Source organism: Hyperoodon ampullatus (assembly GCF_949752795.1).
Source record: "Hyperoodon ampullatus genome assembly, chromosome: 17".
In the NCBI taxonomy this organism is placed as follows: Eukaryota; Metazoa; Chordata; class Mammalia; order Artiodactyla; family Ziphiidae; genus Hyperoodon; species Hyperoodon ampullatus.
The window spans coordinates 46,408,099-46,423,661 of record NC_136930.1 but is presented as its reverse complement, the minus strand read 5'-3'; the positions used below and the strand labels follow the sequence as shown (position 1 = coordinate 46,423,661).

General features: G+C 34.7%; 1 protein-coding gene across 28 annotated transcripts in view; it reads right to left on the bottom strand.

The window, feature by feature from the left end:
* The window catches only part of RIMS2 (regulating synaptic membrane exocytosis 2), a gene marked incomplete at both ends in the record, with an annotated part of 562,776 nt that overhangs the window by 263,124 nt on the left and 284,089 nt on the right, over positions 1 to 15,563 (bottom strand). For 16 of the 28 annotated variants that reach the window (XM_079722680.1, XM_079722675.1, XM_079722681.1 and 13 more), the window contains 2 exons: positions 2,322 to 2,441; positions 4,254 to 4,321. In XM_079722680.1, coding sequence (XP_079578806.1) covers positions 2,322 to 2,441; positions 4,254 to 4,321 — 188 coding nt within the window. Of the gene's footprint in view, positions 1 to 2,321; positions 2,442 to 3,927; positions 4,137 to 4,253; positions 4,322 to 15,563 lie in introns of all 28 variants that reach the window. The other 12 variants (XM_079722698.1, XM_079722697.1, XM_079722700.1 and 9 more) reach the window with 1 other exon arrangement.

The window sequence follows — 15,563 nt, the reverse complement described above, 5'->3', positions numbered from 1 at the left end:
ATGAACACAGCTGAAGATTCAAGTAAAAACTAACTAGACAATTGCAGGTTTTGAAACTATAGTTTAATATGCTAAGAATAATTTTTAAATAATATAGTGTTACTAACAGGAACTGAGTACATGTCCCAAGTGTAGACTCTACATATTCCAAATGTTTAACATTTAATAAATTATTTGTTGAAAATGATTCATACCTTAGAAACAACTTAACGATTTATAATTTTTGCCTTTATTACAGAATTCTTACTTTTGTCATTTCTAAAAACTTATTACAGTACTACATAATTATATTAACATTTCTAGTTATAGATGTCAAATGTCATAATATATATTTTGTTACTTTTATTATATTATCATATCTTCTAAAAATTTTATTAGTTGGTAATATTTGGGCATATTGATAATGTGCATGATGATCATGATGATGCATTTTTCCTGAGAAAGTTACAAAATATACTTAATCTCATCAGAATTAATGTAAACTTTAGATCATCTGCATCCCAATTTTTCTGCTTTTACATTTCTATTAATACATATCTTTCAGAAAAAGAAAAAACAAAGGTTAGCAATAATGCTGTGAAGTCATATGTGTAGCTATAAGACTGGCCTCTTAAAAATTAATGCTCTGATTCTCATTAACTGCCATTCAATCAATATATCAACGTTATAGCAAGTTAAGCAAATAATAGTAACCAACTTCATTGACTAGAATAGTTCTTTTCCTCTTCTAAATTGACTGAATACAGAATTCAAAACTCATGGATTTATCTTATTCCGTGTATTTAGTCCCCAGTTTCAGTGAATTACACTCAGTTGCATTTCAGTTAATATTAACTCATTATGCCTATGTTTGGTTCTGAAAATTATATATATAGATATTATGGGCTGAAATACCTGTTAATATTTCTTTTTGTTTGTTTGTTTGTTTGTTTTGTTTTTGTTTTTGTTTTTGCGGTACGCTGGCCTCTCACTGTTGTGGCCTCTCCCGTTGCGGAGCACAGGCTCCGGACGCGCAGGCCCAGCGGCCATGGCTCATGGGCCCAGCCGCTTCGCGGCATGTGGGATCCTCCCGACCGGGGCACGAACCCGTGTCCCCTGCATCGGCAGGCGGACTCCCAACCACTGCGCCACCAGGGAAGCCCCCTGTTAATATTTTTAAAGTTTCTGGGCTTGATAAACTTTAATAATAATAATTATACTGATTATATTATTATTGAAATCTCAGAGTGCTAGGCACTGTACTAAATGTTTGTATACTGCTTTATTTAGTCTTTTTAGATAATAATTCAGTAAGTATTATTATCTCCATTGTACAGATGAGGAGTCTGAGGCTGAGAGGTTTAGTTGCCTAATGTCATGTAGCTAGTAATGCTATAACTAGAAATCAAGCCAAGACTTTTCAACCTCTATACTACACTGCTCTAACAGTATACTGGGCAGATCTGGATTTAATTCTCACCTTCATCACCATCTTTAAGACCATGGGCAAGTTATGACACCTCTCTAAGCTTATTTCTTATCTGTTGTGAATGTTAATAATATGATAGACATAAAGTGCTCAGATGAGTGCCAACTGCATGGCAACCAGCCAATAAGTGATGCTCAATTTTATTTACAACCAAAGTTTTCAAATATCTCTCACTTACTGGAATCTACACAACTACTTCTGTAGCAATGGCTTAAATCTAAAACATTTACTCTCTTCCCATTTCAGTTTTTAATTCACCTTATAGATGCACAAAAAATAAATAGAGCTTTCTTTGGTGTACTTACCAAATAATTATCTGGTATTTTACAGTAAAATATAAATCAATATTTATATTAAATCTCCTAACATAAGTATTTTTGAGTTTCCAGACTTCAAACAGTATTCTCTCTCTCTCTCTCACACACACACACACAAATACACACAAACGCACACACATTTTGCTACTCTAATACAAAAATTATATTCCTATGTAATATGTAATACATATATGTATTTCCCAAGTATGTACATTTAATAATTGAACAAAGCTATCATTTTAAAAGAATATAAACACATATATAGACTTAAAGGACAAACTATAGGTAAAATAAATTTGAAGAACTCAAGTTCTATTTTCCAAAATTATATAAATAAGTATTATTGTAGAATAATGGCAACTTCTTAAATAATACTTGGAAAATGAAAAGGTTTTGGATAATGAGTGCAAATATTTAGGAATTCTTGAAAATAGAAAAAAACCCCACTAAATTGGTATAGGGTTATTATGTCTTTTGCTTTTCTGATAAATCTGTAAATGAGTATAGAGCAACATCTCATATATTTCATCACATACCTTCAAGCCAAGCATTGCTCCTGAATCTCGAGGTACACTTCCATCTTTTAAACGCTTATTTAATAAAATGCGACCAATTAAACGATCTCCGTCTTTAGATGGCTGCCACGTCACAGGGTGCTGACATATTGCATCAATAAACACAAAATTAATGTTATTTTATGATAAATGACCCCTTAGTGTGCAATCTCTCTAAACTTCCAACTTCCAAAGTGTTATGATTACACAAATCAGTTTTTATTCAAAACATTGATCAAAAGGGTTTACTAGATTACGTTTATAACCTCATTTTAATAATCTCACGTTTTTTCAAAATCCAGTTACTGTAAAATCTAACAGTGTTCTGACACAATACTTAAGTTCTATAGTTCTACAAAATCTGAGAAATCTTGAAAATACCTGCAAACTCTAATTATCTACACACTGAAGATTAAAAATTCACAAGCAGAAAAGAGACTGCAATTCTATGCAATTGAACTCATTTAAAAATGAGAATTTAATCTTCAAACAGTTTTGGAAGACTTTGAAAGACTTTTTACAGTAAAAGTTAAAAGGTCACACTATATTAAAACATGAATTTGAACCTCTGATGAGGGCTTTCTTGAAGTAGGTTTCTAGATTAAAATTATTAAAAATAAACAAGCTCCAGTAACTTTCCAAATGAACGTGCATGGGAGAAACAGGCCTAATTCAAAGGTGATGATAGATTATATTTCTCACTTTTTGGAGGGTCCTTGATTCTTTCAGGTCTCTGATCTATTTAGCAAATTAATTTTATTTGATAATTCAATGGTATCCATTGTTAAGCAACGTTGAAAATATTAGTAGTTTATCTCAGGGCAGAACCAAGCCTTTTATAAATCATGATACCATTCCATTATGAATCATATATCAAATAACAAAGTAAATGATTTGTGTAATCACAGTTTCACAGTTATATGAAAGTAACATGCACACCTTCATGCAAAATTTAGCAGGCAAAAGACAAGTTCCAGTAAATCACATCTATATGGTAAAAAGATTTCAAAAGTCTCACTATAGTAAAAGCAAAATAATAAATACCAAAGCAGATGGCAATGGTTCTAATACTAATTAATACTACACTAAAATGCTATGACAATAAAACAAAAGAGCAAAATGACAGTGAAAGGGAAAAAAGAAAAACAACTTTTTCTGTGCAAACAGACCCAATCATCTCCCTTTTGCCTGGGATTCAAACTGTTAATAATTTAATTTTCATCCCAAGGAAAATATATGCAAGCAATCAAATAAGCCAATCCAAAAAAATTCTTTATATTTGTGGTATATAATAACATTACAAAGTTCTTTCATGCGACCATAAACAAAACATTCCTTTGTTCCTAATTTTTATTTTCAATTACTTATTTTTTGGTATGCCGTCAAAAAACAAAAACAGCAAAGCAAGCAAGAAGTATTTTGGTTGGTTAGTTTGTTTTGGTTTTGTTTTTCTTTTCTGCACCTTAAGAAATGCTACATTGACCCTTGAAATGCCCTGTCCTTTTATTATGTTCTGTTTGAATGAGTGACAGAGAGCAAACGAAGACCAAATGAGCAGGTTAAAAGGCAGGCTCCACAATCTCAGTACCTTATCACTATGGCTATGCTCCTCGTTAAGGGTTGTGCTACTACACGTATCTACCCCAGAGTCCTTAATCTGAGGCTCAGACCATTCCAAATCCTCTTCCAAAGAGTGGCCACCAAAGTACATCATTTTCTTTTGTCTCTCAGACCTGGTGTTAGAGTCCGACAAAACTGCCTGCTCACTAGTTTTTCTTTTTCCCTTTTGACTGTCCCCTACAGGTGTGGGATAAAAAAAAAAAAATACAAAAAAGAAAACATGCAAAGGTGTAAATCAAAAAGGAAAAGTGAAATGATAACGGGAATTAAATAGTAAGGCTCCACATGTCTCACCAAAGACATTGGGGATGCCTCACTGCTATGCCAAGACGTATGGTCCAACCAGTTGTAATCCATGTCTCCTGTGAGAGTCAGACAGACAAAAGAGGGAAGTAAAGGAGACGGCGAAAGAAAGGACAGACAAAGACATAATAAACATTTTAAACTGTGTGATCCTCTCCAGTTTTAAGAAATTTGTCTGTAGCACTCACTGTATTTACCAAGAGAAAGCTAAGATTTCAAATGACTAAAATTTATAGAATACAGAATATATAGTTTATGTACTCTAGACAGACCCTACAGGACAAAAGTGCTGCAAGAAGAGAAAAGGCTAATAATAAACAGGAATAGAAATGAAAAAACTTATATATTCTGAAAAAGAAAAAGACTTTCAGCTAGGTCTGTTACTCGTGCTATTTTTTTCATGCTGGCCTATAGACATGAGTTTTTTCTCCAAAGATTAAGGAACATTTTAAAAATTAAACAGTGGTTTGCTAATAACCACTACAATGAAAAGTGAAGTACTTAAAGGTTGTTTCTGGAAGGTAGTATGATATATATAATGCTGAAACCACCTAAAAATATTGAGTGATTAAAAAAAAAGAATTGGTTACACAAAAGATTATATGAAAATGACAAAACAGGTTCACTCAATTTCTATTAGTAGAAATAAACTTTCCTTAAATATCTTGAATTACTTAATATTACTTTGAAACAATTTTTCAAGTTTTTTTTTCAGAAATTGCATTCTCCTAAAAAATAAATTTTCTTTAAAAATAATTTTTTCAGACAATTTATGTAATTGGCAACTAAGAATGAATATCCATTTCCCAAACTTAAGTGCTCCTTATTTGCCTTACCTTTGAAAAAGAATTTTTTCATCTATATGTGCACATGTCCTTTTAAGCTCTATTCATACTTTCATTTATTTAAAAATATTTAGTAAACACCTTCCATTTGCTATGCATTGTTCTAAGTCTAGCATAAGGGGTAAAACAATGAGACATGCAGCAGAATGGAGATAAATGCAATATACAAATCATCAGTGTCATATAGGAGAGTACAAAACACTGAAAGAGTATAATAACATCTAATTTAGATTTGGGGGTCAGTAAACACCTCTAAAAAAAGTGATGTTTAAGATGAGAACTGAAATATGTGACTTAAAGTACAGGTAAAGATAAAGGCAGATGAAAAGCATAGGAAAGAGCATTTCAGGAAGAAGTAACAAGATGGTACTGTAAAAAGACTGATGGAACACCAATGTGTCTGAACCAAAAAGACTGAGGGAGAATATGGTGCTAAATGAGACTGCGGAGGCAACATAGACCAGTTTAGAGAGGGCTTCTTATACCATCTTAAATATTATGAATTTCATTCACTGAAGGATTTTAAGCAAGATACATGAACTGATTTACATTTTTAAAAGATGAATCTAAATACTAAAGAGAGGTTGGGTTGGAAGACACCATGAGTTAAAAGACAGTTGTGGGACTTTCCTGGTGGTGCAGTGGTTAAGAATCTGCCTGTGAATTCAGGGGACATGGGTTCGAGCCCTGGTCCGGGAAGATCCCACATGTTGCGAGGCAACTAAGCCCATGCACCACAACTACTGAGCCCGCACACCTAGAGCCCGTGCTCTGAGACAAGAGAAGCCACCGCAATGAGAAGCCCACGCACCACAATGAAGAGTAGCCCCCGCTTGCTGCAACTAGAGAAAGCCCGCGCACAGCAACAAAGACCCAATGCAGCCAAAAATAAATAAATAAATCTTTTTTTTTTAAGACAGTTGCACTAACTCATGCAACAGGTGATTATGGCTTGAACATAGGTGATGGTAATAGACATGGTAAGAAAGGGAACTGAGAGATGTTTTGGAGGTAGAAATAAGAGTGTTAAGGACAAGCATCAAGGATAACTCCCAGGTTTCTGGCATTAACAACTGAACAGAATTAAAGACCATTTATGAGAGTAAGAAGCACTTTTTATTAGGTAAGGGAGAGAAAACAGTTACTTTATTTCATGGAATCCATAAGATTCATAGATATTAAAATGATAAAAAATATGCATCTTAGAATTTATTAAACATGGTGATTGATTTTGGATATATTATTCCAAATACCTGTAATTCATTCAGGAAATCAATTGGTTAAATTATAATAGAGCTTAGAAGGAAGGTCTGAGCTGAAGACAAAAATTGGCCATTATTAGCATACAGCCATGAGTAACTAGATCACTGAGGAACAGAGAGTAAGGTAAGATATGAAGAAGACCCAGATTGAATTCTAACAGAGTTTGATTTGAGATGAGAGAGACTGAGAGCATGCAGAGATAGAAAAGAAGAAAGGAGGGAGAAAGATGGAGGTCTCCAGACCAAAGAGAAAGAGAGTTTCTTAAACTGGAGGGGAAATCAACTACAGAATGATTTCTACACATCACCTAAGATAAGGAACTGAAAATTATGCATTTGATTTGGCAACATTAATATCAGGAAGGATGTTAGAAAAAGCACTCTCGGTAGAATGATGAAATTAAAATCATACTGAAGTAACTGAAGAGTCAAAGGAAGATGAGGAAGTAGGAAACTTTTGTGTAGATGAATGGTTCACAAAATCCCTAAAATAGCATAATCAATAGCACCTGGGAACTTGTTAGAAATGCAGATTCTTGGGTACCACCTAGACTTAATCAGGAATTCTGTAGGTGAGGCCTAGAAATTTGGTTTAACAAGCCCACCAGGTGAATATGATCTCACTGTTTGAGAAGAACAGGAGACAATTCTTCTTTTTTTTAACTTTAATAACTTTATTGAGATATAATTCACATACCATAAAACTCACCCATTTAAAGAGTACAATTCAATAGTTTTTAGTATACTCACAGAAGTTTATTTGAGAAGGATGATGAAGCTGTGCTATTAACATACACAAAGTTCAATTTGTAGGGGAAAAAAAAACATTCTTCAACCTGTTAACTAGAGAAGTGCTTCCCAATCCTTTTCACTGCACAAACTAACAAACTAATTGCACTGACAATTAAGATTTTATGGCTACCCAAAACCCTGAGCGTATCTGTATCTCAGAAAACCTGTAACTCTTTTGAAATACACCACTGTTCCACAACAAAGTATTGATAAATCTCTGAATTGGATTAAATATAATATGGACACTATAAATAAAAGTTTTTGGCTGGTTTATGTGAAGATGTGAGACTTCAGCTTGCAATCTCTCTTCTCCCGTATGCCTACAAACTACCAAAATTGCAGAAATGTAGTTTTTCCCTCTGTACATAAATAAGAAATCAGCTGTTTGACAGTTTGAAGCTAAAGTGAAAATATCAAACAAACAAAAAAAGTCACATATGGTAGGCCCTCAGTAAACATTTTTTACATGAGTAAATATAGTAGCAGTCAAAAATGTACTGCTGAACTTTCCAGTTCTAGAACAAGAAATAGAAGACAAAAAGAACAAAATGGAAATTTTAGAACTTTCTGAAAAATGACTGAAATTTAAAAAGCAAATGGATGGGTTCAAGAGCAGAATGGAAAGGACAGAGGAACAACAATGTACTTGAAAATAGAACAGAAATTACCCAATCTGAAAAACAGAGAGCAAATAGACTAAATAATAAAATAAACAGAGCCTCAGGGACTTCGGGGATTATAAAATATAATTAAAATAATAAAAGATTCATGTCATTGTAGTTCCAGGAGAGGAGAAAGATGGGGTCAGAAAAAGTATTTGAAGAAATAATGACTGAAAATTTCCCACATTTGCAAAACATGTAAGCCTACTGATTCAAGAAACTACATAAGCCCCCAAATAAGAAATACACAAAGAAATCTGTGCCAAGACACATCATAATCAACCTAAAAACTAAAGACAAACTGTTTTGAAATAGGCAAGAAAGAAACAACAACTTATCTAAACGGGGAAGATAATTCCAATGACAGTGATAAAATTTCTCATCAGAAACCTTGGAGGCCAGAAAGAAATGGCACAATATTTTTCAATTGCTGAAATAAAAGAAATGTCAACCCTGAATTGAAACAAAAAAAGAAGGAACCTGAAAATATCAAGAAGGAATAAAGAACATGGTAAGTAAAAATATGGGTAAATACAATAGGCTTTCCTCCTCCTCTTCAGTTTTCTAAACTATGTTGATGTTTGAAGCAAAAAGTATACATTGTTTGATACGCCTTTCAACATACATAGAAGAAATATTTAAGATAATTACCTTATAAACAGGGAAAGATAAAAGAACTTAAAGTATGTAAGGTTTCTACATCTGTCTAACTAGTAAAATATCAACACCAGCAGGATGTGATAAGTTATACATATGTAATATAGTACCTAGAGCAACCACTAGAAAAACATCTTTGCAAAGAAATATACTCAAAAACACTACAGATGCTTCAAAATGCAATTTTTAAAAGAAAGTTCAAATAACCTATAGAAAGGCAAGAAAAAGAAAGCAAAAATAAAAAATGGAACAAACAGAAAACAAAAAAGAAAATGGCAAACAAGAAAAATGCAGACCAATTCCCTCATAAATATAGACACATAAATCCTTAACAGAATATTAGCAAATATAATTCAGCAATATATAAAAAGAATTATATACTCTGACCAAATGGGGTTTATTGCTAGAATGCAAGGCTGGTTGAATATTAAAAATCAATGTAGGGCTTCCCTGGTGGCGCAGTGGTTGAGAGCCCGCCTGCCGATGCAGGGGACACGGGTTCATGCCCTGGTCCAGGAAGATCCCACATGCCACGGAGTGGCTGGGCCCATGAGCCATGGCCACTGAGCCTGCAGGTTCGGAGCCTGTGCTCCACAACGGGAGAGGCCACAACAGTGAGAAGCCCGCGTATGGAAAAAAAAAAAAAGAAAAAAAAATCAATGTAAACTATCACATTCACAAGTTACAAAAGAAAAAATATCATGATCCTATTCATTGATGCAGAAAAAATTCATGATTTAAAAAAAAAGAAACTCATAGAAAGCAAGGAATGAGGAGAATTTGCTCAAATAAATAAAGGACATCAACCAAAAACCTAGTTAAGATCATACTTAAGGCAAAAGGCAAAATGCTTTATGTGACGAGAAATTTCACGAAAAAGGATATCTTTATTTGTAACAGCCAAAAAGTGGAAATAAACAAAATGTCCTTTAATAGGCAAATGGCTAAACAAACTGTGTTATATCCATACCATGGAATAATACTCACTAATAAAAAGGAAAAAACTATTGATACATACAACACAGATGCACCTCAAGGGTAATATGCTGAATGAAAAAGAAAATAACAAAATATCACATACCACATGATTTCATTTATATAGTATAAATAATAAAATTATAGAAATGGAGAATAAATCAGTGGTTAGCAGAGATTAGGGATAGGGTGGGGAGGGAGGAAGGTGTTACTAAACATAAAGTGGCAGCATAAGGAAGATCTCTGTGATGGTATAGCTCTGTATCTTTGTAACAGTGGTACTTATATGAATCCATATATGTGATGTCACAAACCTATACAAACACATAGTTCCAATGTCAATTTCCTGGTTTTGATATTGTTCTATAGTTAAACAAGATGTAACCATTGGGGGAAACTAGGTAAAGGGCACATGGGATCTCTATGTACTATCTTTGCAATTTCCTGCAAATTTATAATTATTTTGAAATTAAAAGTTAAAAATAATGTGTTGCTGCCTTCATAGGTATTGATAATCCCATCACTGGAAGTGTTCAAAGAAAAGCTGGAGTACCACTTGTTAGCATGATATAGAGAACAATCAGTGTAATAAAGTTACATTAAAAGAGCACTAAATCCTACCGAACTCTGATATTCAGTGATTCTATTAGTTTGAATTAAACACATTTAAATATAAAACCTGGTTAAAAATAATCAAAAGATTCACATCTTAGGCTAAGATTTTCTCCTTCACTTATCTCTACTGCAAAATATAAACTAACCCAATAGTACGTGTGTCTGTGTCACGTTGTGTTTGATGCACAGAGGAAAAAAAGTTGAGATATTCTATTTATAACATTTTCCCTACAGTCATTAAATGAATGCAAGAGTTTATAAACTGTTTTAGGTCACAGTTTTTCATTTGTTTAGGTTAACAAATGTTTTCAATTAAATCACATACTATATAAAGGTATTCTTCAACATCTTTATTTTTAACTTAATCATGTTTATAAAATCACAGCATGTTGCAACAGAAAGAGTTTTATAGCTGAAGCCACAAAACCTATGTTAAAGTATTGGCTCCACTCCTTACTAATTTTATGACTTGGGCAAGTCACATAATACATTAGGCCTCATTTACTCATTTGTATAAAAAGAGATTAATTGTGATATCTCACAGATTGTTGAGAGGCTTAAGTAAGATTATGGTCATGAAAGTGTTTGGCAAATTATAGAGTCATACCAATGTTGATGGTATCATGACCATCTTCATCATTATTAAGGTAAAATAATCATAACTTTCATTCTAAATAGATAGGGAAAATTTATCTATGGCCCTTTTATTTTTCCTCTCATTTTTCTTCTTGATATTTTACTTTCTTCCTCAGCTTGTCAGGCTATTTGTGTTGGCATTTTCCAACAAGAAACACTGCTTCTGCAAAATGTTAATAGGGTTGAGTGATATAAATGTCCTCTAGTCAAATAAGCTTAGAAAACTCTGGATTAAATGTAATTAAATAGATTTCTTGAGTGAAGAATCTTTCCTATAGTAATGACAATATGCTTCTTTACAAGAATTATGTAACCTACAGTTTCCACAAATGTATTTGGAAGTCTAACCTTTCCCATACGACAAGTGTTCCAGGAACTATATTTTGATACATAATGCTGAAACCTTCCTGGAGGATCATTTTTCCTAAGAAAGCCATTAAAACTGATCATAAGGCTTAAGTCCTTCAAGGAAAATATTCAGTATTAAGGGAGACTAATAGCCCAAGTTAAAAAAAGAAAAAAAAGTTATACATTGGGAATATTATCAAAGGCAATGGTTTTCAAACTATGTTCCATGGAGTTGCTTCAGAGACAACTACTGGGGTGAGTGTGGAGAACTGAGTCTAAAATGGTGCCCATAATCCCCACCTCATAGTGTTCATGCCTTTGTAAAGGATCTGTGACTTGCTCCTAATCAAAGTGGTGGAATGGCATAGTGATGGAATGTCACTCTCATGATACTGTTAAAATATCCACCCTAGCTAGTCAACTTGCTCTAAGCCTCCTTTGCCTGCTTGATGAAGTAAGCAGCCCACGTGGCAAGGAACAGCAGGCAGTCTTTAGGAACGATGGGCACCATCTAGGAACTTCAAGTTGCATCCAATCAAAAAGATACGTATTCTGCCAACAATCTGATTGAACCTGAAATTAGACTCTTTCCCCATCAAGCCTCCAGAAACACAGCCCAGGCAACAACCTGATTGTAGCTTGAGATCCTAAGCAGAATACTCAGTGAAGCCATGCTGAGACTCCTGAACAACAGAAATTGTAAGGTGGTAAACATGTGTTGTTTTAAGCCACTAAGTTTGTGGTAATGTGCTCCTAATGCATTGCCAGCTCTGAAAGCAGCAGATTTTAAAGATAGGGACCAAACCATAAAAGTCAGTAGATCTAAAGGGCCAGATACGCTTCAACCAACTCTCAAGTTCCAAAACAAAACCAAGGCTAGCTAAAATGCAATATTTGAAATAGGAAGGTAAATTATTCTCCATAATTAGCTTGTTTTTTAAACATCTTGCTCCTTTGGTATTACCAATGTATTCTTCATTAATAACAAGTGACTGATAAATGATTGTATAGATTACAAACATCAGAATTCATTTTAATGATTACACAGTGTGAAACTGTTTTAGGATCTGTGGGTGCAAATAGGACCTCAAGAAACTTATATTCAAGAAAGGTTGACAGGTAAAATATACGACAGCACAGCTTAGTGTAACATATCTTAATATATATCCATGCTATCCTATTTCATTACAGCTAAGTTGCTATCAATTAAAATACGCACAATTATTTTATATATCACTAGAAAGGAAAAAATGCTACCATTAAACGATGCCAAGCATTTGATGGCAAAAAGAATTTATATTTTCAAAATGTTATAATGTGAAAAAATTTGCTTCTTAGTATGAAAAACCTATGGCATTTCATGAAAAATGTTGATTATTCAGAAAGGGGAGAGATTTTTTAAAACTTAAGAAATGCTTCACTATAGAGGTGATATTTAAACTGTACCTTGAGATATGCAGTAAGATTTTACTTATTGGAGGATTTTACTTTCTTAGAGGAAAACAACTGGACAATCCTGGCAGAGAAAAGAGAATATATCAAACTACTGCTGCCAGTATGAATATATATAATATATTTGGAAATGGCAGGTAGTAGATTATTAACAAGTAACCTTTTCCTAGATCTGTAATTGGATATTGTTTCATGATCTGGATCAGTAGTTCTCAACCACTATGTTGTAACACAGCTGTAAAGTGTGTCACAAGTAATGCTACTACTGATAAAGTAACATAGTTTACAAACCAATTTTTAAAATAGAGTACATTTTAAATTAGAATAATTCCAACTTTGCATCTATATTAATGTAAATCTCAGTTAATGTCTTAAGTGAGAGGGAAAGGAAAGGAGTAAAAGTACCAAAAGAAATTAGAAGTTGCCCATCAGTAGGAAAGCATTAAGGCCTGAGTATGAATTATGTTTCATACTGTAAAAAATGTTTGGGAATTGTTGATCTTTATTATCAATTCACATAACTAATTACATCAGATGTAAGACAACATTGATTGCTTTCTGTATTACCAAGGGAAAAAAATAAAATGCTGCAATTCTGTCCTAATTTCAGAGATGATAAAACTGTGGGGAAAATATGTAGATTTGATGAAATACTATACTTAATCCTGGGAGCTACTCAAAGAGAATGATGAATCAGAAGACAAGAATCAAAATCCAGGCCGTGGGCTTCCCTGGTGGCGCAGTGGTTGAGGGTCCGCCTGCCGATGTGGGGGACACGGGTTCGTGCCCCGGTCCGGGAGGATCCCAAATGCCGCAGAGCGGCTGGGCCCGTGAGCCATGGCCGCTGGGCCTGCGCGTCCGGGGCCTGTGCTCCGCAACGGGAGAGGCCGCAGCAGTGAGAGGCCCGCGTACCGCAAAAAAAAAAAAAAAAAAATCCAGGCCGTGAACTGGATTATGACCTGAAGCCAATCATTTTACAAAGCGAACCATTTTGCAAAGATCCTTTCCATTCTAATACAGTGTGATTAGTGAATAAAAGACTGATTGAATAACTATACATGATAACCTGCTATGGTATCACTGCCACCCTAAGGTACTTATCCAGAATTGAGGCCTCATTTCAGGTTTTATTTAATAATAATAATGACACTTATTGAGTACTTACTTTGTGCCAGGAATTGGGGTAAACACTTGAGTGGATTGTATTTTCCAAAGGTGGCTACACCATTACATACCCCATTCCACATATTCTTCTTAAAATGTGACAATGACATCCCTCTACTTAGAGGGCAGTGTCTATATTCCCTCCCCTTGAACCCAGGATGATCTAGGACCAACAGAATGTGGTAGAAGTAACATTTCTGTCTTCTGAGGCTAGGTTTAAAAGGACAGCATGGTTTCTTCCTCAGTCTCTCTCTGGACACATACCCTGGGAGCTGTGAATCCATGTGTAAGAAATACACATATCTAGAGAAAAACACAAAACCACACTAACTAGTTGCCATAAAAATTTATAACCACTAATTCCAGGTCAGTTCTTATTGCTTCCAGGTAATTGGACTACATTTCCTTAATTCATTATCATCTCCATTCTCCTAGAAAAGGATTTCACATTTTTTCTATCCACAGAACTTTAACCTCCTCCCCTGATCCTGATTCTCAGATAATGGTCCTGCTACCTTTTCCATTTCCAGAAAAAAAGGAAAAAATTAGATGAGACATTCCACGCTAAATATGGTTTAGAACCAACCATATTTATCAACCAACATGTATCTGTTTTCATATTTTCTGCCTTCCTTCCTATTATTATAAACACGCTGCTCCTGTCCCTTTAGCAAGTCATCCCACCTACTAATGCACTAAATCCTATCATCTGTCATTACTTAAGGATAAAAACAATTGTCCTCTCTCTCTCCAGCATCAACAAATTTCCCCTTGCTATCACTGCTATGAGAACACAGACATGCTGTCTTATCTCCTATCTTTTAAAAATCCCTCTCTCTAGCCACCAATTCCTTTTTTGTTGTTGTTCCTCTCTACAGCAAAACTCCCCAAAAGAGCTGTCTGTACTATTTCCGATTCCTTCCTTTCCTTTTTTTCTTGAGCCCACTTCAGACTTGCAACTCCACCATTGCACTAAAAGTGCTCCTGTCAAGGTCACCAACACCAGCAATCTGTTCCTGCATTGCTAAATCTAGTGGTTAATGATCAATCAATCCTCATCGAATGTGACTCCTAAGCAACAACTGACACAATCAATACCTTTTTTTAACATCTTTATTGGCGTATAATTGCTTTACAATGGTGTGTTAGTTCCTGCTGTATAACAAAGTGAATCAGCTATATGTATACATATATCCCCATATCCCCTCCCTCTTGCATCTCCCTCCCACCCTCCCTATCCCACCCCTCTAGGTGGTCACAAAGCACCGAGCTGATCTCCCCTTGAAATCCTTTCTTTAGTTGGATTCTGGGATACCACTTTCCTCCTGGTTTTCCCCCTACTTCACTGGCCAGTTAGTCTCAATTTCTTTGGCTGGCTTTTTCTCATCCTCTTCTAATTGTGGGAGTATTCCCCAGGTTAATCCTGCAATCTCTTCTTTTTCCTAGAAACATACTGCCCTAGTAGTCTCTTCCAGCTGCCTGGCTTCAAATATCATACATATACTGATGACTTCCAAATGTATGTATCCAAACCTAACCATGCCAGTGAACTCCAGATTAGTATATCTGCTAGGTTACGCACCACCTCCACTAGATATCTAACAGGAAAATTGAACAATATGTACGAAACTGAATGGCTGATCCTCCCTGCACTCTCCCAAAAATCTGTCTGCCACAATTTCCTTATGTTAATTAATGGCAACTCTTTGCTTCAATTTGCTTAGGCAAAAATCTTTGCAGTAATCCTTAACTTACTCCTCTCTTACTGTCACACCCATCTCTAAACCATCAGAAAATTCTGCTGCCTGTACTTCCAAAAAATATCCAAAATCTGACTACCTCTCTTCACTTCCACTACTACCAAGCTGGTACAAACAACCATCATCTCTCATT